The sequence below is a fragment of the Lissotriton helveticus genome, chromosome 9, assembly GCF_964261635.1.
Source record: "Lissotriton helveticus chromosome 9, aLisHel1.1, whole genome shotgun sequence".
Classification (NCBI taxonomy): domain Eukaryota; kingdom Metazoa; phylum Chordata; class Amphibia; order Caudata; family Salamandridae; genus Lissotriton; species Lissotriton helveticus.
The window spans coordinates 819,276,622-819,300,294 of NC_136070.1; the positions used below are offsets into that span (position 1 = coordinate 819,276,622).

The 23,673-nt window shown below is 47.5% G+C and overlaps 1 protein-coding gene across 11 annotated transcripts in view; it reads left to right on the forward strand.

Moving 5' to 3' along the window:
* HIF3A (hypoxia inducible factor 3 subunit alpha) overlaps nucleotides 1-23,673 on the forward strand; it is a 297,956-nt gene that overhangs the window by 239,854 nt on the left and 34,429 nt on the right. The window contains exon 1 of one of the 11 annotated variants that reach the window (XM_078660975.1): nucleotides 6,934-7,099. The exons of 4 other annotated variants lie outside the window; for them this stretch is intronic. In XM_078660975.1, the coding sequence (XP_078517101.1) occupies nucleotides 7,035-7,099 (65 nt within the window). In that variant the 5' untranslated portion in view covers nucleotides 6,934-7,034. Of the gene's footprint in view, nucleotides 1-6,933; nucleotides 7,100-7,374; nucleotides 7,581-10,042; nucleotides 11,573-15,648; nucleotides 15,682-17,858; nucleotides 19,557-23,673 lie in introns of those variants that run through there. 6 more of the 11 variants (XM_078660983.1, XM_078660982.1, XM_078660974.1 and 3 more) reach the window with 6 other exon arrangements.

A 23,673-nucleotide genomic window follows, 5' to 3' on the forward strand; every position in this document is an offset into this window, starting at 1 on the left:
TATGAGTGATACAGGCAGTCTTGTAGCTGGCCCTCTCTTCGGTTGGCAGCCAACGGAGGATGATGATGTAATTTCTTTTGGCCCATTAAACAAACCGTTTTGCCAAGTGTAGAATCGATTTCAAGGGGGTGAGATTGGTTTTGGGTAGACCAGTCAGAAGAGTTACAGTAGTCTATTCAGGAGATTACCAGTGTATAAGCAGTACATTTAAGAACTTTTTCTGGGATGTAACCGCGAATTCCCTACAGAAGACGTAGTTGATAGCGAGGGTTTTTGGCTATGGTGCTGATTTGAGAATGTAGGTTGAGTCCTTTTGTCTAGCATGACTCCTAGTGACTTGGCACTGCCAATTATGGTGGGTTTATTGCTGAGGCTGTTGTGTGAGTCCATCCAGGATTGCAGCGGAGATGATGTTTTCAAAGGGGAGATATAGAGAAATTCAGTTTTAGAAGGAGTTAGCTGTAGGTGATGAGAGGTCATCCAGCCATGAACAGAGTTTAGGATGACGGTGGGCAGCGAGATATCGCTTGGTAAGTAGGTCTTTTAGATACAGCTGTGAGTTGTCTGCATAATGCTGACAGAAGATCCTTAGCTTCTTGAGAAGGACTCGGGGTGGCTCATAGTATAGGTTGAATGGGATTGGGGCAAGCATGGACCCTTGGTGGACCTCTTTGCCCACCATAATCGCTGAGATGAGATGGTCATTAATTTTAACTCTCTGCGACCTGCTCATGCGGAATAAAGCAAACCATTTCACGACCATGCCATCAATGCCCAGTCACTTGTTGAGGGTGTATTGGAGCGTGCAGTGGTTGACAGAGTCAAGGGCAGTGGGCAAAGTGACTGAGATGCAGAAATTATGCAGCATCATTCTAAAGTATTGATTGATTGTTTGGCAACTGCTCTCTTGTAAAGCATTCTTATGCCATCAGACCATGTCCACACAGTATAAAATTGCAAAAATAATACAATAACTAGCACTGGCAAAGCCAATAGGTCTCACCCATGGGAGAGCTATTGGCTTTTCCATTGTCTTTCAGCTACGATGCACAGAGCATGGCTAAACATTTAGTAGTGTGTCACAGATTAAATTGGATTAGAAAGGCATAGGGGGGAGTAGTGTAGGTTGGAATGGCATAGAGTGGTGTACAGTTGAGAGAGGGGTGTAGAGGGAAGTGGCATAGAGGGTCATAGAGTGTCATTGTGAGGAACGGTGTAGAGTGGCATTAAGTGGAATGGAGTGGTGTAGTGCGATATTTAGTGGTGTGTAGAGTAGTGTAGAGTGGATTGGCATAGAGTGCAGTAGAGCAGAATTTTTGTGGGGTCGGGTGGATTGGGGTTAAGTATAGTAGTGCAGTTGTGGATGTAAGTTAAGCGTTAATATAGCTAGCAGATAGGATAAAAGCAACATAATCAAGTTGCTGTATGCCTGTGTTAAACATAGGAAAGTACATTGCACTCCCAGAAATAATACCAAAACGCTTATAAAATGAAAAAATAAATTGTGTGTTTTAAAAAGAGGAGAAAGACCACATGTACTCGGCTCATGCTTTAGTGAGGAGCTAACACAAGAAAGGAAGGAGAGCATACAGGAGCTAATGTATCGAAAGATTGCAAATAAGAGTGACAATGAAAACCACTAATAATATGCTGTGGTCGGGTTGTAAGCCCACTGAATTGTAAACAATATGCCTCACAACACACCACATTCACTGTTTAGGCGAGACCTCAAAAATGGTGAAAGAGTGATGGAGATTTGCTAGAGGGGTAGAAGAGGTGGGAGGGGTATAATAAGGTACATTCTGAGAGGAAAAGTTGGTAAGGAATTCGGATTAAAACCTGGTATGAGGCATGTTTTTATTTATTTATTTTATTTGTAAAGTTTTATATAGCGCTGGCTAGACCCGGAGGTATCCGAGCGCTTTACATGAGTATCAGCGAGTTACAGGTTACATAGTTACATCAATTAGATCAATGAATCACAAAGGGAGGAGGAGGGTGAGGGAAGGAAACACAATGGGGAAACTAGGAAAACAATGTCAGATTACCGGCTGGGTAGGTGACAGCCGAGGGGGTGAATCAAAGGACAGACTCCTCTATAGCTGCATATGACAGCTTCACTGGGCATTGGCCAAGGTTGCTCCTGCACAGAGGTAAGTACAAACAGTTTTGGTATCCCCCCAGAGTTACAGGTTACATAGTTACATCAATTAAATCAAAGAATTACGGGGAGAGGGAGGGAAGGAAACACAACGGGGAAACGAGGAAAACAATATCAGATGACCGGCTGGGTAGGTGACAGCCGAGGGGGTGAAACCAAGGCCAGACTCCTCTATAGCTGAATATGACAGCTCTACCGGGCATTGGCCAAGGTTGCTCGTGCACCGAGGTATGTACAAACAGTTGACCGGCTGGGTAGGTGACGGCTGAGGGGGTGCATAGTAGTGGCTAAAAGGCACAAGTGAGAACAGAGAATGTCAGAGGGACAAGCATGTTAGGGTAGAGCGCCTACCCTGAGAGAGGGTGAAGTAAGTGAAATGCCAAAGAAAAGAACAGAAGGTGGGGGGGTAGAATCTAGATGTAAGAGTGTAGAAAAGGACTGAGGGTAGTGGAGCAGTATGGAGGGTGGGAGAGAGTGTGAAGAGATTAGGCAATCAGAGACTGCATGGTTGAATGTAGGTTAGGAGATATGGGAGGGATTTTGGAGAATTAGAAATAGAGAAGGGGCAGAAAGGTAGCTTGGGGTAGGTGTTTATGTTTGGGATGATTGGGAAGAGAGCACAATGGAGAGAGCTGTTTTTTGGCCCTCCTGCTTAGGGAGTTCCTGATTCCCTGCCCTCCCGCTTTGTTGCTCACCTGGATACAGGATTTTTGTTGCATTAAGACTGTTTCGTCGCTAAGACCTTGTAAGTGTGCCCCAGAGGCCTACGGACTGTGGTTGAAAGGGGCACAATTTGCAGCTGGGGATGTAACCAATAGGACTGGAAAGTCAGGGCCTAATTCATTGATTTACTGTCATGCCGGAGGCTCCGTAGTGCTGGCGGGATTTCCACACTGCAGTTTCTTATTCCGGAGAGCCTGCCACAGCTGCGGAGGCTCTTTGTGAAACGGGCCCTTGATGTGCGAAAACATGTATCAAAAGGGGACAAACAAAGGTAAAGCAAAGTGGGAAAATAGGCAAAAGGGAAAATTAGAAGAAAAACAGATTTGGGTATGCCAAGTAACTGGTGAGAACCGTCCTGGGAACATAACCTTGCTGCATCCCGCAAACTCCACATATAGAGCAGGGTAAGCAACCTAGAAAAAAACAATGAGGTCAGGAACCACTAGACCACGCCCAATTTTTTTTAAAAAGGGGGACGGTCTGCTCATGGTGCCATATTGGCGGTAGGTGTCAGGGATCCAGTAATGCATCCAGGGGGCATACAAAAACAGGTATGCGAAAACAACAAAATACCAATATGCAAGATAATAAAATAAAAGGGGGTGGGGAGTTCCAATTGGTATACATAGACCAATCGAGGAAAACTCTTAAGAAAAAAAAATACTAAAAAAATAAAATAACGCATGGAAAACTAGGAGTGCTGGTCAATGTTGTTAGACGAGCACAAGCAAGTTTCATTGCATTACTTTGGCCGACATCATGGCCAGTGTCCATTATTTCTTAACCTACACTCTTCTTTTTAATTACCCCTTTAAAACATTTTGGATGCATGCGAGTATTGTATGCTTCACTTCTACACACTATTGTCCAGAACACTTTTCACAATAGGGCCTTCAGTCTCTTCTGAATTCCTCTCTCTTTTTGCATCCAAAGCTTCGCCCTACTTCATACTATTCTCTACCTTTCTTTCAATACTGCCTTGTTCAAATAATGATCCCAGATCTGTATGGGATCGAAACGTCCTCAACCGTACCCTGTAAGCCTTCAAATGAACGATTTGTATTTCTTTGTTTTGACCAGATGGATAATCACTAAGGGGTTGATTACGATGAGTGCCGGAAAGCCTCCGACCTCAGGTCAGTTTCACTTCCGACAGCCTAATTCCAATCTAGGCAGTCAGGATTGAAACTAGCCAGTCATAGACTGGCCCGTAATCCCAAAAGACGGCGCTTCCGCCTTTGGGATTACAATGCTCATTTTCCCACAGGCTTTCCATGCCGAGCTTTTCGACATGGAAAGCCTGTCGGTAAGCGAGTTTGGGGGCCCCTAGCAGTGCCTCCTTCACCCTGCGGCCTCCGGTTGGGGGCCAAGGGTGCACCTATAATGCCCCTCTGTTGATCCCTGCACCGTGTGGCAGGCACCTTGATGTGCCTGCTACGCGGTGCAAGGATGAACACAATCTCCCATTCCTTTATGGGAGCTTGTGCTATGGCCAATTTACAGCCGAGCACAAGCTCCCATTGAGAAACGGGAGTATACGACTGCACCATGTGCTGCCGCATTATAATTACGTTGTCGGTCCGAGGCAACTCCGACCTACATCGTAATAAGGCCCAACGTGTTTCACACTGGAGGGTGTGTGTGTGTGTGGTTTTTAATCGCAGTGTGTTACATGTGTTCGCACCAAACACTTTTCTTTCACTGAATTTCAACGGGAGTATGATACTTTTATTATGGTAAAAGTAAAATGGTTTATTGACAGTTGTTCATCACATACTCTGCTAAGGCTTAGTTTGAGGACCATAGTCAGAAGTTTCATAGGCTGCACTGTCCTTCTCACAAACACAAAGGTGTAATGCTTAGGTTCAGGAGGAAAGCTGGAGTCTGGTAGAGTGGGGTGTATGAGGAGGTTAGGAGGCAGGCATGCATGGCTTTGGGGGAACGTTGCGTTTTGTGGCAGAGCCTGCTCCGAAGTCTCTGCTCCCCATATGGTCAATGAAGATGCATTATTCTATTGGTTATGCATGACTTCCATAGACTCTAATATTTACACCAGATTCAAAATCTGGTAATCCATTGCTGTGGTGTAGCTACAGTTGAAAACTAAACTCGAGGCCAGGCTTACTGGACTCTCTTAGACTGTCAGCACAGGACTGCTTCTCTGCTTTGACTGAAAGCACAATGCGCAGCTACAAGGGGAGGAAGGAAGGGAAGAAAGTTAGAGGGGTTTGGTTAAGGATGGCAGGTAAAGTATTTTTTCACATTTGGGTCGGGAGGAGTGGCTTTTTTATGTGTGGCTTCCCATTACTCCTTTTCGTCGGAGTAGCGGATGATTATGTAGGCCTTACACAATGTAAAATTATAGGTGGGTAATTGTAAGACACAGGGATGGTTTTCACCCCTGGGTTCTGAGTAACCTCATAGATAACTTGAGATAAGCACTTGTTGTCTATCTGATGTCACTCAGAACCTCTCAGAAGAAAACATCCCAGTAACTCAGTTACCCATCTCCAATTCCATAGGTTATGCATGACGCTCATAGAGCTGAATCAGGGTGAACTGCATTTTGAATCCACTAATTTGCTGCTAGGGCATAGCAATAGCGGAGTAACAGAGCTTGTTAACCACTGCTGCTGTTTCATAAAGGAATCACAGGCTGCTCTGAGCGGTGCTGCAAAGCTGGTAGCCGAGCCTCTGGAGGAGAGGGAAGCAAAGACCGAGCGAGGGATGAAGGTGCATCGCAGGAGGCCATTTAAAAAAAATATCGGACAGGGAGGAGAGCCATGTTATGTCTGGGCCCTCATTACCCCCCTGCCCCGCGTAGTAGTTGAAAGTATGGGCAGGTAATTTTGGGGCATATTTATAACATAAAATTAAAGATGGATAGGTAAAAAGTGAATTAGGGAGATGTTTTTCTCTTCGGGCCCTGAGTGAAATTATAAAGACAACTCGAGTGTTGCCCACATTATCTCTTTGATGTCACTCAGGCCCCTCCCGTGTAAAACATCCCTGTCATTTACTGTTACCAATCTATAATTCTATCTTCATGATCTTTATCCAGCTTTGGGGAGGCCTCGTGTGAGAAGTGCATACGCTGGTCACTAGTTTGTGTATGGCCCAGCTTTTAGCGGAAAGCCTTGCACGTGGTTATGGTATGATGAGGCGGGAATGAATATGCCCAGATGTGTTGTACAGAACTTAGTTGTAAAGTTGGACCTTGTTCAGTGTACAAAAGAATGATTGGGGTTCTCTGGTTGGCTATTTCAGTCCTGTCTGATTAGCACAATCCAATTAGTGCTTCGTTTGTGCCTAATGGGCTGAGAGAGCTGTTTAGTGTAGGTTGGTTATTCACTTTCTCTTACGGTGGGGGTAGCCGCAGGGGTGTAACAGACACCCCTGCAGCCCGCGCGGTGTCATCTTCTATACATTAAGGGGGGGCTCAACTTATCAGCAAGAGTGTATGGGTATTGCCAGAGGACCCCCACCATCCCTTGCGCGGGGGGTGCTAACGTGTCCCTCCGCCACTGGTACCAGCATCTGTACTGTATGTCCAGCTCAGACATGAGTCAGGCCGAATTGAGAAGAAAGGTCTGGGCAGTGAGGAAGCCGCATGTACGGCATGTTCAGCTCCGGGGGGTGACTCAACTAGGACACATTTCTCTCTGGTTGAATAACTCGAGTTTTGTGTGTTTTCAGTACGTTGTTCTCTAAAAACAGGCTTTGTTTCTCAGAGCCTCACTTCCTTCTGACAGGACTCCCTTTCCTGCCCGCCCCTCCTCGCCTCGCTCTGTCTCTGGAAGCCCGACTCCCACTGGCAAAACAGCCTGTTCCTCTGGGCAGAGCCCGCAGAGGTACAGCAGGCCGGGGGCCAGGGACAGGAACAGGACGGGATGTACCAGGAGGTGCGGTGACGGGGAGGGACGAAGCCGGCGGGAGGTGGGGGGAGCCGCGCGGCCGCGAGACGCAGTCACCAAAAGGAGGTGCGACGGTGGGAAGGGTGGGACCGAGGAGGGGGGGAGGGGCTTACCCGAGGAAGGAGCCGAGGAGGTGGGAGGGACAGCGGAAGGGTGGGAGTGGAAGGAGTGTGCCTGAAGTGGGAGCGCAGAACAAGGCTTCCCCACTCTAGAGGAAGTGCGGTGCCGCGGCGGACATGGCCCTCTACCTGTCACTGATGAGGAGGCAGCGGCTGCGGCAGAGGCCGAAGAGGCTGAGGAGGTGAGAGCCGCGGGGGCAGGAGAGCTTCACGGGGGCGAAGAGGATGCAGCCTGAGACTTGAGAAGTGACATGTAGTTAAGAGACCCACGGGTGCGACATTACAGTGACTGCGAGCGTGGGAGGCGGGAGTAAAGTTGAAGCACCCGGAGTTGGCAGCAGGAAAGGGGAGGAGCCGGAGCGACACCGGCTCGCAGAGTGACGGGGCTATGGGAGATTGGGGAAGTACAAAGAAGAGGTGTACGGGCGGGTACCCTGGTATTAGGGCCCGAGCAGAGGCATTCAGTGAGAGCCTGTGAAGTGATGGGATCCCGAGAAACGGACAGGGAAATGGGGCAGCCTGCCATAACAAGAAAAGGATGGGCAAAGGTGGCCCTTGGGGCCCGGGGGCTCATGCAAGTGAATGGAGCCTCTTGTGCAGTGGAAGAGTGAAGGCAGTGGTCGTAGCAAACCCAAATCAAGGCGGGGAGTCTCTCGAGCAGTGGTAGGGACTGGGCTTTAAGTGGGCCAGGTATTAGTTCTGAAAGCAGGTGCCGAAACGGGTCTCTATCGGGCTCTCCATTTTTGCCCTCACCCTCGGGGTGAAAAAAATATGTTAACTCTGTGCAGAACCACCCTTCACTGCCTTTGAGGTAACTTCAAAGAGACCAGATTTAGTTATATTAGTCTCATCATTTCAGTACGGAAGTATTTTCAATATTATATGCAACAAAGCCATAGTTGTTGCTTATGTATCCTCCTGCAACTGAACTAACATCCATTGACAAAGCCAATAGCCCTAGCTGGTTGTAGGTAGTCTTACTTTTTGTATTATATATCAGAAGCAGCAAAATGCCAGTCAGTGGCACACTGTGCTAAGCAAAGATGTTTAGCTTATGCGTTTTAAGCCACGCCCTTAACTGCATCGGTCACGCCCCTTTGAGAGACCGCCCCCCCCCAGTTTTTCATACCACTTAAAGCCCTGGGTGGAGATGTGTGAGGGGAGCCTCGGGGAGGAGGGATGCAGTGCTTACGGTCAGATTAGGGATGCACAGTGAAATGCAGTCTGGGGTATCGCGGTGAATGAGGGGCGCTGAGACCGGAGACCTGATGGGGTAGTGAGTAGAGGTGGCGGGAGGGAAGGAGAAGGAAGCCTGGGGTCACCAGGCTAAAGAGAGGCCAGGGTAGCAGTTCTAAGGGTCAGTAGGTTGAAAAAGATGGGGCACGCAGGCTAGGAAGTAGAGATGTGGGTTAGCAGGGCGAAGAGATAGGAGGTGGCGATGGACCTGACACTGGAGTAGGGGAGGAGGTGACTGCTGTGAGCTTTGTACATGCCAGAGTCCAATGGGGTTGTTGGGTCTGCAGCGCATGCTGGTAGCGTTACTTTATTTTCCCTATTTAACGATGGCCAGTACTTCTTTATGGGCTGTGTTCTGGTGCCCGCTACCGCTGCGTTACTTCCTGTGAGCCTGACCCCTTCCGTGCCAGGGGTTCACCTTCCCACATCCTTGCGGAGGCCTCTTGCCCGGTCTGGGTGTCTCTGACCCGAGCTGCCTGTGTGTGCGCCTCCCTTCCCTCTGGAGCTCCTGTTCTCTAGCCCACCGGGCAGTGCTTAATTTGTAAAAAAAGAAGTGCAGGTGCTGGAAATGTTGCCAGGGAGGCCTCAGCTCACTTCTTCCTCCAGTGAGCTCCACTTTCAACACTCTCACTGCCTCAGTCTCTATCTTCTAACCTTGATCTGTTATCTGTCCCCTAAGTCTTTGTTCTAAGAGTATCCTCTCACTTCTCTAATTGTTTTTTTATCATCTTTGTCACACCTGGTGTGATACCATATTCCGTGTATTTCTGATTTGCCCTCTATTCATTCTAGTCCTGCCCTTTTTCCTCTTTACTCTTATCCATGCTCTGCTCTCACTCCCCTCGATCGTGGCTCTTAACTATCACTCTTTTAGCAGTGATTAGCTGTGTCTCCGTTTTATAATTTGTCTGCTTTTTTTTCCTCTGTCCTCTACATCCTTTCATTCTATCTTCTATCTTCTCTCTTCTTAATGTTCTCTTCACATCATGGCTGCTTTCTCTTAGTATCTGATTTGCTCTCCTTTTCTTCTACTTAGCTATATCTTATCTCTCTCCTCTCCTGTTGTTTCTTTCTTCTCTTTACTCCTGTTCTCTCTCTCATCTACAACACTGCTGTTGCCTGTGACACCTGTTGTCAGCCTGTACATGTCCCCGCAATTTTGAACTCTGCGTTTTCCTGTTGTCATTCCTAAAGAAGTGGAAGATGGCGTGTTTTACTTTCTTACCTACACCGAGTGCATAAACAAAATGTCCCCCAAATGAAAATGCTTTTTTTGCATATATTAATCAGTGCGGTATGACTGGGTTTATTACGGAACTGACGGCTGCTCGAGCACAGCAGGTGATGTCACTGCTAGTGCTGCCTGTAATTAGTAGGTCCAGGGATGGCGGCGGCATCGGCATCCACTGCTCAGCTTGCTGTGACCCTGCCTGCTACAGCACAGGCATTGTCCCCAGCCTACTGGACTCACGAACGCTCAGCAATTATCATGCTGCTGTGCAGTGCACAGATTCTACAGATGACGCCATGTCGACACAAAAGCTGTGTTGATCCACAGCCACATAGAGCACGTTGAGGATAGCAGCAATGCAGGGCTGCAGGATATGCTACTCTGGCTACGCAGCAAGTGGAAAGTCCACACTTACTTTCATTTATTCTTCCTCAAGCACCCTCGATCCCAAGTTCCAAATGCGCTCTTGCAGCTTCCTTGCCTCAACTCCGTCATGAGCTAGCCCCCAGCTACAATTATCCAATGGGAGGCTAAGGCTCAGGCATTGGCAGGGTGCAGCAGACTCGGGAATAGAATTCAAGCCATAGTTTGTCGATGACTTCTTGGATTTGTGATCGGCGTGATGATACACGTTAGTATGCTGGCCTGTCTATGAAAATTTACCAGCCAGTCACCATGCAATGTATGTTGTTCTTTTTATTTCGAATTTGAACAATTAATATTGAAACCACCACCTGCAGGGTCAGAAATTGTAGCCCTGACCCTGTGAAAGAAGTGCCGGTGCTGAGTACCTGAAAGCACCTGCTCAAATTAAGCACTGACACCGGGCCTTCCTTCCCCGAGGACAGTGGTAGACCATGGAGGGCAGCCCATCTTGCCAGATTCTTAGTGTTCTGATCTTCAGTGCTTTTAACATGTGAGGTGGTGGATGAATGAATGGATAGATGTACACTACAAAACAGCAATATATATTGGAAGTGAGCCAAATAGAGGAGTACAGCCAATCTGTAAATGGCTAGACGGTACGATATTCGCAGAAGAGTAATATGGCAATGTTTTCCTGATAGACACCAATAGAAAAGGTAAAAAATCAGTCCTGTCATTTCCAGGGAGTCCGTCTGTGTCGTGCGTGCTTTCCTAGTTAGGGTATCTCCATAGCAGGTGCTGTCTCCTTTGTAGTTCTGTGTAGCCAGGGTTGGGTGACCAGGCAAACCGGAATTGCCCGGAGGGTCTCGATTTTTTTTCACCAGCTGTCCCAGCAGATATCGGGAAATGTAGCTCCTGTCCCGATTTTTAGAGAGGGTCGACTGAAAACAGCAGGAGGTGCTTTTTAATGTTTTACAAAGATGAAAAGTTATGAGTTGTTTCAAGACAGTAATGTAATTATCAGGCAAGCTACTGGGTTTAAAAAATGATTTTTATTATGTTCTAACTGCCTGTTCTGTAAATCTCAGCTGAGGAGCGCTGTCATTCTGTCCGCTCGCTTGAAGTAAACTTGTAGTCCTTCTTCTATTTCCTTGAAATGTCCCGGTTTTTGGCTTTAAAATTCTCGTCACCCTAAGCCAGGGCCGACACACAATTCATGTAATACAAGTAGCTGCCAGCAGAAAGGTGCCACCAGATTCACCTAGGAATCTCAAGGGCGTCAATATTTACATGGCAAAGAGCAGCAAAACATCATGTTTGTCTATATCGGCAAAATCACTCCGCCTTTCCTGAATGCAGTTATTCTCGAGAATGACATTTGGCATATGCCAGGTCTCCTTACTGTTACTGAACATCAAAGACATTAATGCATTTTCATTTTTGTACCTTGTAAAGATACATGAAGTCTGAACTCGCCTTTTGGGTTGGCTTGATGCTCAGTGGGGCCGTCTGAGAAGCCTGCTCTTTTGTGAGTGACTGCAACCCCTACTGCTTTATAGGTGTTCACTCTGTGCCTCTCATGGAGGCGCCTGTCCTAGTTGTCCTCTTTCCTTCACATATTTGACAGGCCCTTTTGCACTCTTGTTTTCTGGTTACCTTATAATCCTTGTGAGACTCCCCCCAAAATCTGCAAATATATTCTAGTGTCCTCCACCCCAACCCCACTCCCTCCTCCACCTCACAGTTTCATATAGCAGCTTGGTTTAGGATGGCAAATTTAGGCTCTGCTCTCACCTGGCTCCGTGGCTGCCAACCTAGCAAGGTAAGAGACTTTGGGGGAGGAATATATTTCTTAAAAAATATATTTTTATTGGTAGTATGCATGTACGGATCAATGTACAGACATCCTATTTCAAGCTTCAATGCAATATATTGTTGCCCGGCTATAACAGCTTGGCGCAGTTCCCAACACGTGGAATGCTGCCCGTAGGAGGTGTCATACAGGAGTACGTTTTACAGTATAAACGTGGCCATATTACTGATGCAACATTCTGGGGACCCTTTATATCCCACCATCTCAATGGCTCATTTGCAGTTGCGTCCCGTGATCACATTACTACTTATTTGAATTGCGTTTTCTGAACAAAAACAAAACAAAGGCTACAAACATCTATCGCTATTGGTTAATCTACTTGATTGTGGTGTTAGTTATAGGTTACTCGGCACCACTTAGAATATTAACACAATATATTTTTATACATCTGCTATCTTACGGTGCTATAAGGTAAAGAGAACCACAAATCATCTTTAAAACTGGCCTCAGCCTTTTAGAATCAAACCACTCCTTAGCACACGTAACAATTTTGTTAGACACACGTAAATGAGTGTTTCCACGCGTTTTAGATGTAATCTAAAACGTGTGGAAACACTCATTTACGTGTTTCTAACAAAATTGTTACGTGTTCTAAGGAGTGGTTTGGATCTGTCGCTATTGGACAGCATCTGCCGGAGTGGACGTCTCTCGGGGGTAGGCTTTGAGCACTAAAGTAAGATTTATCAAGCCGCACAAGGCCACCTGCATAGCTTGATAAATCTGGAGCAACAGAGAGCAAATCTTTGTGTTGTGTTACTTTGTCCCAGGGCGGCGGTCCATGGGTAGAGCATGGGTGTTCCCATGCATTCACACATGGGTTTTGGCACATTTCCAGATTTACCAACATTGGTAAACCTGGGAATGTGTCACAATGCTACACCTTCCCAGAGGCGGAACAATAAGGAAGAATATCTTTATCCTCGTTGTTGGAACGTAGAAAGGGGAAAAGGCCTCTGACGATAAATCCTGCCTACAACGCAGGCATCCTTGCATCACGACGCAAGGGTGCCTGCTTTGGCGCTTGGCAGTCAAAAGGGTGCAAGGAAAGGACATGAGAGCACTGTATAATGTTAAATACTGCACATTCCGGCCCTTTCATGCAGCACTGTGTAGCAAGGTGGATTGCTTTGCTGCGCAGCGCAGAAAGTTTGATAACTCTGCCCTGGGTGTTTGAGCATAGAGCCGTAGAATCTGGACTTTTTTTTGTGCCTCCTTCTCAAGCCAGGTATTGCTGAGAAAATAGGTGTGTGCCTGAGTGCTGGTTTGAGAGCTGGACAACTCCTATGTTCTCACAAGCAGCGAGGGCCGCCACAATTGGGATGGATGTATCCTGGATTTGTAAAGACTGGCTAGTCACCTCTTAGGGTGGACTGGTTTTGGATTTGTAACATGGATTTTCATTCCTAAAGGGGTGACTTATGTGTATGCAGAGATGATGAATCCTGGGGATGGGGAGGGTGGTTGAGCCGGCTTCTGAATTTGCAGACATGGCCTGGATTGGCTCTTGGAATTGCAAACTTGCCTGGTCGCCTGAGGTTGGATGCTCTCTAGGTTACAGACAGAAATTACCTCTCGGAGCTAGGGTTGCATTACTTTTGGTCCCCCCACAAGCACATATGGCCTCTCGCCCCACTGGAGCTGGATACCCACTGCTATACTTGACCCTTGTTCTCAGGATTCTGTAGCTTTGACATTTCCCATGTCAATACACAACCCCATACCTCTAAAGCTTTCGGGGTCCTGCAGGAAAACGCAGACTTTTACTCCTCTTTGAGCACACAAGGTGTGGATGCAGTGACTGCACAACTTGAGGAATGGGAGGGGGCACAGGTACTAGGACCTGGTGACATAGGCACCAGAGACAGGTGTTGGAAGATGCTGGGGCAGTATAATGCATGCAAAGAAAGGGTACATGAGGACTCAGTGCTCTGGAGACATGCCCTGGCACTGATGCAAAGGTAGCTTGGCATAGTTGCATGGGTGCTGGGAGCCAGACACCTGCGCCAGGAGATGTTGGGAATGGGAGAGACTCAACCACAAAAGAGACTCTTATCTAAATCTAAGAATTCTGCAAGCAACTAGTCACACTCCCAAGACAAACACAATGCGAGGCAATAACAATGGCACCATTGTACCATACACAAAAACAAGTAACATAAGTAAGTCTGGCCTTGGTAAGTCAGCAATTGTTTTTACTTTTTTGCAGACATGTGCACAAAAAAAAATGGTAAACATGTAAAAATATAGGAGCTGTCCAGTGGCCCTGAAATGCGCTCCTTTTCTTGCAGCAGTGCGCATTATGAGGCCAAATGCCGACACACAGAGCAAGGCAGTCAATGAATGAAGTGGGCAAGACCCTCTCCTCCTAGGTGAATGCTGTGGTGGACAGAAGCAACATTTGAAAGACTGATGGATGGAGAGGGCTGATTGAAAGCCCCTTATGTCATTATCAATGTGTTTTAGCATGATTTTTTAGGGGGAAAACATAAGGCTGGAAAGTTGGGTAAAGCTGTCTTTAGGCTAGACCTAAAGCCATGGCCTGTCTGGGTTTGAATTTTTTTTGTTTGTAGACATTGACTATCACTCCTAGAGTTGGATAGTTCTGAAATTGAAAAGGCAGCTGCTGCTTATTAGTTTAGGGGTAGATTCTATTTGATTTGGTGTAGTGAAACATAGTCTTTATTTTTAGGTCTTGGCCAGTACTTTAAATGGGCCGGTACGTAGTACCAGCACTTTTTTATTTTGAGAGGGAGAGTGCCAGCACTTCTCAAGAGAAATGCAATACTTTTAGTTGGAGAGTAGCAGCACTTCTCAGAACCAAGCCAGTACTCTAGTACAGAGTACATTCACCTCTGTTTTTCCATTTCTTGGCTAGCAAAGCTGTCTGTAAGCCAAGGCCACTTATGGACCTTAAGTACAATTTAGAGTGGGCTAAGAGCCCACCCATTGCATACCATTGGTTGGCTTTATCTCTTGCATGTGCTTGCTTCTTGTTCAATGGCTTGCCTTCCTCTTCTTGTGTTTGTTCCTCTCCTGGAGCGTAGCCTGTTTACCATCCTTTTGATTGGCTGACTTGTATCCTTCCCCTGCTCACATTTAGGAAACTACTTTTTTCTTTGTGTTTCAACATTTTGAGAGTGCACATGCTTTCTAGCTCTCTCCCCCTTGTGCTGCTCCATCCCTTGCATGCACACCGCATTTGCTGCACTATCCATTTGTTCATTCTCCCACCCCATGTGTTGCTCCTACCTCCACCCTAGTGTTACTTTTTTTAGTTAATCCCTCCCACTGCCTAAAGCTCGCCCAATGCTTCCTGTGGCTTCTTGAATCCCCAGACCCTTCCAGTTCTATTAATGTTGTGTTTTTTGAGGGCTCGGCAGCTCCTACTTGACTCAGCTTTAAGAAATGGGCTTTTGCACAAGTGGCTTTTTTTCTATGTACCACACTCCGAGTGGTGTCCTCCATTTTGGATTAGTAACAGATTACAAAGGCACGATCCATTGGTTTTGCCAGTGCTTCTTGCATGCTATTTGGTATATTACATGTTTCCAAATATGGCTTCAGAGCCTTGAATGCTTGACTGTAGCAGAAAGTTTTGCAAGGATAGGTGGCCTTGATGAAGCCTCATGTGAGAATGAACGCCTCGGTATACAAAAATAAAAACTGTTGAAAGCCTCATCTGACCTGGCCCCTTGCTGTTTGTGGAACGGCTAATTTGTGCTATTTCGTGATGCTTAACATAGTTTTTCATAATGGACTTTTTGTTGCTTTTGGCATTGACAAAGCGATACAAAACTTTATCACTTGCCCGGGACTGCTTGTGCCTTGGAACTGGCACAAATTCACCGAACGTTTCCTTCCAGCACTGGCTGTTCTTTTCATTTGGCTGGGATACAAGTCGTCTCCTCCCCAGTGCTAAAACCCCTATGGGGCCAAGAAGGGACAGGCAGTGTCTACTACCGGTCTGGGTGCAGATTGGGACTAGACAGAGAATCTTTATCATCCTGCCCTGAAGAAGGTGTTGAGCCACGGGATAGAGAGCTTCTCGCTCCCCTGAGGTGCTGCACTTTCCTTCATAATAAAGAAATCCGTCCACAGAGGCCTAGAACTGAATGGGCGGGACCTCTCCAGTAGCGGTTGGCCGGCGATGCTTTATTATTTCCAGGGGTTTTGTCAGTTGAGTGATCTCTCCGCGTCAGTTTCACGTCCGTTAGTGTCTTTGCCAGCCCTTGCTGTCCGTGCATCTGCTAAGAATTTGTCCTTTCGTTCGGGCTCTCCGGCCTGAGTTTGGCGCCACCCTCTGCTTCTGCCTTTGTTTCACAGGAGAGGAGACTGTGATAGAATTGAAGCCTACCTCATGAACACACTTAGTTTGTGGATAACAACCCGGCATCCATGCACACCCATGGTGTCACTCGGCCGAAAATGACCAACTTTGGGAGTCGTTGTCCTCTCCAAAATCAAGGCGGAAGCTGATATGCATCGGACATTGTTTTGTTTTCTTTTTGTTTCGGGTTGTTTAGTATTCAGTATAAATCGGGTTTGTTGAAGGAGCACTTAGTTCCCGGCTGAACCCTTTGGAGCCGTGAACAACGTACGTTGCTTCTGTTCCGAGGAATACTTTGATTCTGATGCCATTTGTTGATTTCATGTGTAAAAAGAACAAATGATGGACAGAATGTTGAACAATGTCAAAAATTCACACCAGTACAGAGATCTGGGCCTAAATCCATCGTTCTTTTGCTCCCCATGTCATTCCAGTTTAAACCCAGCCTTATGTAAATCAGTCTTGACTCTGTTCCCCATGGGAACAGTCCAGCCTGAACTGCCAGGCCAGGTTCTCCATGGACTCGAAAACAAGCATCCTAGGACCGGTTTTGGGGTTTCACCCCTCTTCAGCCAGGCTAGCTTGACTCCAGTGGCATGGAAAGCACAGTACTCATGTCTGGGCATTCCCATCCCACTCGGGGTGACAAATGCAAAAAGAACAATTGATGGACAGGGTCCTGGGCTCACTGTGTCACTGGATTCAAGCTAGTCTGGCTGATGAGGGGTGATGCCCCGAAACCGGTCCCATGATGCTTTTTTCCGGTCCAGGGAGGACCTGGTTTGGCATTTCGGGCTGGACTGTTCCCATTAGGCACCAGGCAGTCTGATCTACATATGGCTGGGTCTAAACTGGGGTGGAAGGGTGACCAAAAGAAGGATGGATTTGACACAGTTCTCTTGACTGGGGGTGAATATTGGATTTGCCGTGCAAACTGCGAGGAGTATGCCCGGATGTGGGTCCCTGCTGGCTATGCCACAGGACTTGCCCTCCAACTCACCACTGAAACCGGCCTGTGGCTCAGTTTCCTGTGCTCCGTTCAAAGGCCTCCAGGCATGGTAGTTCAGAACAGGCACTTCCTTTTGTTGCAATCCCAAGTGTGACTTGCCTTAGGCTGTTCCCTGTTTGGAGTTCCACAGAGTGTAAAAAAATGGACTGAAATGTGGCCCGACTGAGATTTCCTGTGCGTGAAACTTTTAAAACTATTTAACTCATCCACCCCCTTTCTGTGTAAATGTATCTTAATGTAATTTTCTTTTTTGCATTTAGCACCCCCCCCCCCCCCCCCCTCGTCTTTGCCCCTACCCTTGTCCCCTTGCTCTCTTTACTAACTGTGCCCTGTCATTACCCTGTCCGCTGCCAGCCTCCCCCCCACCCTAGCCATTTGAAAGACATTTGGACGATGAAGCGGTTTTGATCTCCCCACCTCCGCGCGTTAGCAGCTCTGTGGAGTGATTGAGCAAGCACATCTGAGGAGCGGCTCGTCTGTCAGCCGCGCGGCGTGTGGGCGCGGCCTCCCGCCTGCGTCATGAACTGCCAGTTCCAGGTATTCCCTTCCCGAGAAGCCTCGAGGCCGGAGCGGAATGTTCTTACCGCAGGAATCCTGTTCACCTGGGAGGTGAAGTCACAGCCGAGCGGCTCTGGTATTGCGGAATACGCGGACTGTACCAGCCGGGAATGAGGGGGGTTTTATTCAGCGGAGCGGCATTTGGCTGACTCTTCCCTAACCTTACATCCCTTTCAGAGGCAAAAGCCTGCAGAGAAAATGCTCCAGTCCCGCACAGGAGATAGTCCACTTCTTGGCATACCTCACATAGAAGGCCACCCACGGGTCCATTTCTTCCTAGTTACACATTAAAGCCTATGGGGAGGAAGACGTCGATTGTCCCCATGTCTTGAAGGTGATGTACAGACAGTCCTAGAGTGCTGATGGATATAACATTACTGGCTTGAAGTTACCCGTGTGACTGGGCCGATTGGCAGCTCTAAGTAATTGTAATTGCATTTATGTAGCGCTTACTACCCCTGATGAGGCGTCGAGGCTCTCTTTTGGCGAGTAGCAAGCTACTCCGGAACCCAATAAGAATTAGTGGTGAATTAGTATGGGGAGATATTGAATTTGGGCGGTGCACATGTGAGTTTATTCGGCTTGAAAATGGAAAGTGGAGGGATGGAAGAGTTTGAATTAATATAGCACTTGCTATTCCTGATAAGGAGTTGAAGTGCTTTTCGGCGGATAGCACGCTACTCCAGAACCCAAACCGTATTAGTGGGGAATTAATATAGGGAAATATGAAATTAATTTGAGCAGTGGACCTGTTAGTCTGTTAGTTTTGATTGAAAAGGATAGTGGAGGGATAGAAGAGGGATGGGTCTAGAAAGTGGTGATTTGTTTTGAAGCTTATAGCAGTAGGAGGAGGTTTGAGATGGGTAAGCGGGAGGTGGAGGGGGGAAGAGTCCTAAAAAGTTCACTGCTTTGGTTCTTAATTAAAACACATTCACGAAGGGTTTTGGTCAAAGAAAATAAAGTATCATATTATCAAGGGGCCTTTCATTTATTTCAAGCTTATAGATTCAATAAATGGGGTCTGGTGTTATGGCTTTCATGGAGTGCAACCAGAGTGTGCTTCTTGAATGTTGCATGCAGCTGTGCTCCCACCACAGGGGCTGCAGCATTTTATTTCTGCTTTCTTAGGGCCTGCTCGGCATTGCTGGTACAAGGCTTTCAGCACTCCATAAGTGCAGCAGCTGGCAGTGGTGTTAATGCATGCATGGTTGTTGGAGGGACCACTGCCCTGCCAGACAAGACCTGCTTTGTGACGTGCACTGTTCCAGGTGGGTGTTTTGTGGGGACTTAGGAATGAGGCGATGCGCTGCTCAAGCAGTGCCTTTTATATTGTGCCGGTGAGTTTCATCGTTTCTGCCTATGCTGCCACCAAATACTCACTTTCTTGATGCTACAGTCGGCATGTCTTTTTAGGAGACATCTGGCACATACTGCAGCTTCGAGGGACCTATGTGCAAAGTGTTACCTCGTTGTGACGTCCAGCATCGTTTTCAAGGGGATTTACTCTCCTCGGTGTCGGCTTTAGGGCAGTGCAACGGGTGCCACCGGACGAGGTGCTGACCTGTGGAGGGGGGCTGACCTCGGGATGGGGGGGGGGGGGGTGCTGTGTTTAATAATAACTTATAATTGGACAGATATGGGGCACTTTTGCCAGGTGGTAGTGAAAGGATCCGAGGAGGTGGTCGTGGGGTGTGGGGGCACCAACAATGATTGTCGCACGGGGCGTCACTAGCAATAAAGCCGGAGCTGACTCCTAGACCAAGACAGACCAGACAGCTCAAATAGCTCTTAACACCAAGTGCACATTGTTTCTAGAGGTGGCCGAGCCATGGAAAGCTCGAGCCTGATGTCTGGCTCAACTCGAGGTCCTGTTGGAACCTTGAGCCCATAATAAGCAGAGATTTCATGAGCCTCCTGCATCCCCCTACCCGGATGTGGCGTTCAAGAGCTGCCGACTGTGGAACATGGAAACCGCTTCGAGTTCGGGTCGGCTCAACATCGTGTAATTCTGGGCAAATCACTTAAATCTCCCTGTGCACGTAAGTTATGTAACTGGTGCTCATGTAACACTCTCCAATACCTTCTGGTCGAGTTTGCGCTATATTTTAAAAACTGCAGAAGAATTCCGCATGAGGTAAGTCCAAAGCCTTCACATAAGGAAAGACAAATAGATACCCATTTACTGGTTTATTTGTACTGAGTGAAACCAGAAAACCTAGATAAATTGTAGCTTCCTTGCTTAAACAGGATGATCTTGTATGATTTACATAACATATATTTGCAGGACTCTGCTGATGCACAGGCTCGAAGATCTGAATCAGTCCCTTGGCTCGCCCTGTTAATTTGTTGGCTCGCGCACCTCGAACACTTTGTAACTGTAGGCATGTTAATCATCTAAAGTAAGAGTAAGCAATCAGAAAAGACTTTTGGCGCCATGCTGGGTGAATTATAACTTCCCACCAAACCACTCAGCACGACCAGAGATAATCTGTTTAAATATTAATCTAATGTTCAAACAATCCCCTCCCCCACTCAAGTTACACTGCAGAGTCAGAGATGGACTAGAATATAGTATCCAAAACATTGGAGTATCTAGACCCAGCCTGACCCTTGTCCAGTCACCCACATTACAAATGTGGCGTAGTTGGGGGGGGGGGGGGTCAAGAGATGGTCTCAAGGCTCTCAGTGAAATGCTGATCAGATAGGTCTTCTTGCTGTGAAGCTGTCCTAGTTATGCTGGTCTCCTGATGGGGTTGCAGTTCTGCAGATTTTTCATGTATCAGAATGCGAGTGGACACAAGTGTACACTGCTTGTACAAGACAAAAAGGGCTTGGGTCTCACCAAGTCTGCTACGTAACTATAATGTGGGTAGAAACTTCTGCTGCAGAAATGCCTGCCATGCAGAGTACTCTACAGTATTGATGAAGGGCAAACTGGCTGCTCCCAGACCTGTGGGGTAGGTCATTACTTTCTAGGATTTCTGTGTGTTCTGATCTTAATTCCTGGTATGACCACCCTGGTGGAGGTTATGCAAGACTGCACCACTTGTGTAGGTGGGAGACCATGTTTTTTTACAGCAAGATGTTACGAGAGATCACACGTAGGTTGGAATCTCTATTTTAGTTTTAATCACATGCACACATGCACCAAGCAAGGTTAAACAATCCTGTGGTATTTATAGAAAGCTGAAGCAAGGCCGCCTTGTCGCGAGTTACATTTGCCCTCAGCAAGAGAAAACTCCATGTACTTGGACGTAAATTGTTTATGCCATGCATAGTTTATCAAACATAATGACCGTTCTTTTGAGTCCTGCCAAATTTAGGCCATTTAGGTGTCTTTTAAATTGTCTAGACCTCTTTAGATCCTGCTCCACCACATCTTAATGGCTGTATACATACCAAAGCCTAAGATTTCCCTTGGTTTAAATTGGAAAGGCATGCAAAGTTTGGTTGTTTTCGGACTCTCTCAAGTTCCATAGACGATGCCCACATGTTCACACGTACTGCTTTGCCTCTTGTGATTATGAAGACTCTGTAATGACGTGTTTTGTGTTTGTGTATTCTGATCTTATTTCGTTTGTAAGGTTTTTTTAAACACTTTATTGAAAATTAAAATTTTGCATCGTAAACAAAACAATAAGCACTGAAAACTGTGGAGCAGGGTGCTACTCAAAAAGAGGCAGTGAAATAAGGGGGGGCTTCGATCTGGGCGGTCCCGCAAATGTAATTAGGATGCAGCCGCCACCACGGCAGCCACAAACGGCATGTTTAACATTGCGGCGGGTGCTGCTGGCTGCAGCACCCGCCGCATTGTTAAACAAGCATTAGAAATGCAATCGGGCTCGGATTTATTTGAGTTTGAGCTAATGGCATTGTAAATGCCAATGTCTTTTTGCCATGTGTTATGGAGTGTCTGCATGTGGTGTGTAGTGGAAGTATGTTTGTTGAATTGTAATTTTACCAATGGTGGCATGCTGTGCTTTATATGAATATGTTTAAAAGTAAAGTGTACCATACTGCGATTGCTTGGTGGAAAAGTGCACTGCCGGCTGGAGGTGTGTGTGCCTGGTGGAAGGGTGCACTGACGGCTGGTGGGTGTGTGCGCTTGGTAAAAGCGCGCACAGATGGATGATGGTTGTTGGTGTTTGTGCATGGTGAAAGCATTAATTGACGGCTGGGGGTGTGTTGTTGTGTGTGTTGTTTTCTGTGTGCTGGTGAGTGTGTGGTGGTGAGTCTGTGGGGGTGAGCCTGGGGAGTGAGTGTGGTGGTGAGTGTGTTGTGTTGAGTGGTGACAAGTGTGTGGTGTTGAGAGACTGAGGTGTGTGGTTTGTGTGTGCGTTATGTGTGTGTGGTGTATGTGTGTGTGGTGTTTTCTGCACACTCACACACTGCCCCGTAACATTCACACACTGCTCACCCGCACACTCCCAATGTCACCCTGCATAGACACACACTGTTTATGTTTATCGGCCCCCTTGTGTTAAGGGCTTGTGTGTCTGTCAGCGTGTTTGTGTGTGCCTACATTTCTGCGTCTGTGAGTTTCGGCATGTGTGGGCATCTGTGTGCGTGGGGGTGGATGTGTTTGCCTGAGTTGTTACAGTGTCGATGTTTGCGTATTTGTGGACACCTGTGTGGGCCAGTGTGTGGCTGTGTTTTTGTATGTTTCTGTTTGTGTGCGCATGTGTGGGTCTCCCTGTGTATGTGTGTGTGTGTGTGTGGGGGGGAGGGGTGCATGCGTCCCTGATTCTGAATGTGTGCGGTATGGGTACTGTGTGTGATGGAAAGATCTGGGGTGTTTATAAAGAAGGTGTGCACGTGTCTGCTAGCCACACTTCATCCACATGTAACTATTTGCGTGCTATGAAGTCTCTGCCTCCGCTAGAGTCGTCTCAGCCCGATTCTAAGCCGCCGGTCCTTAAACGCCGAGACGCTGGAGCTGGCTGCACGTATCCAACGAAAACAACTCCAGCAGCAGCGGCTAAAACAAACTAAAAGTGTAACTCTGAGCTGAGCTGGAGTGAGGGCTGAGCGCTGGGAGAGGCGTCGGCGTAGCGCGCACAGACACACGGCACTGCCAGCTGACAGAGCTGGAAAGAGACATCACGCTAAGATCAACACTGTCAGCCCCACTGGTGGCCAAAAAGGGCATGGGCGGCGCGGGACACCAACGGGTTAAACCAAACAGCGGGGAGGGGTGTCCTGCGCTGAGTGCAGGGGCGCCTGCGAGCTCCCAGCAGGGGCAGAGCGGTGCCCTCTGCCACCCCGGGGTCCGCCGCGCGCACGCAGACACCGGGGTCGCCGGCTCCGGGAGGCAGCTTCCAAATGATCTCATCTCTCCTTTCTTCCCCGACACTATTAATGCTCAGATGGGCAGAATGAAGTGAAAGTACGTGCAAGTCATGTGTAAACTGCCTCAGCCAGGGGGCTTTTATCCCGGCGTGTATATTCCAGTGGTGCCCATTTATCTACCCCCGTACACACGGCACCCCCCTGCAGCTCCTTAGCTCTAACGAGCCTCGTTAAGATCACAATAATATTCCACCCTCTAATTGCTCGTCCCATTCAAAACAAGAACGGGGTTCGTGTCTCGGCAACGACGCTCAACATCCGTGATTCTGGACAAATCACTTAATCTCACCGTGCCTAACAAAACAAGGAAGCTGCGCGCTGCAGAATTGTGAACGCGCCCGGCCATCTGGATTCACTAACGGAGGCACCCTGACAGCTCCTAATTATAATTTATGTACTTCTTTGCGCAAGCACGCACGAAATATGCCCAAAATGGCGGAACAAAACTACATTTACCCTATCACTTCAAGCCTATTAAAACGAAAACACAAGGAAGACGAATCACTGGCCAGATGACAGAAAACGCTAAGGAATGTCTGGAATTCCTCTCACCAAGGCCCTAAGGATACTTCTTCTTTTTTTTCTTATAACATTAGGATCTCGAAACTCCTCCCCCACTTACAGTGGGGAGGAGTCCGAGCCCTAAAAAGCACTGTTTACATTTCCTCGTGCAAGGAAATGTCATAGGTGCCCCCCAAGTGCACACACCAACTGCCCTTGCACAAGGGGGGATAGCAACGGGCCCCCAAAGTACATCCCCGCAAGCTTTTCCATGGCGGTTGAACCACCATGGAATAGCTGACGGGG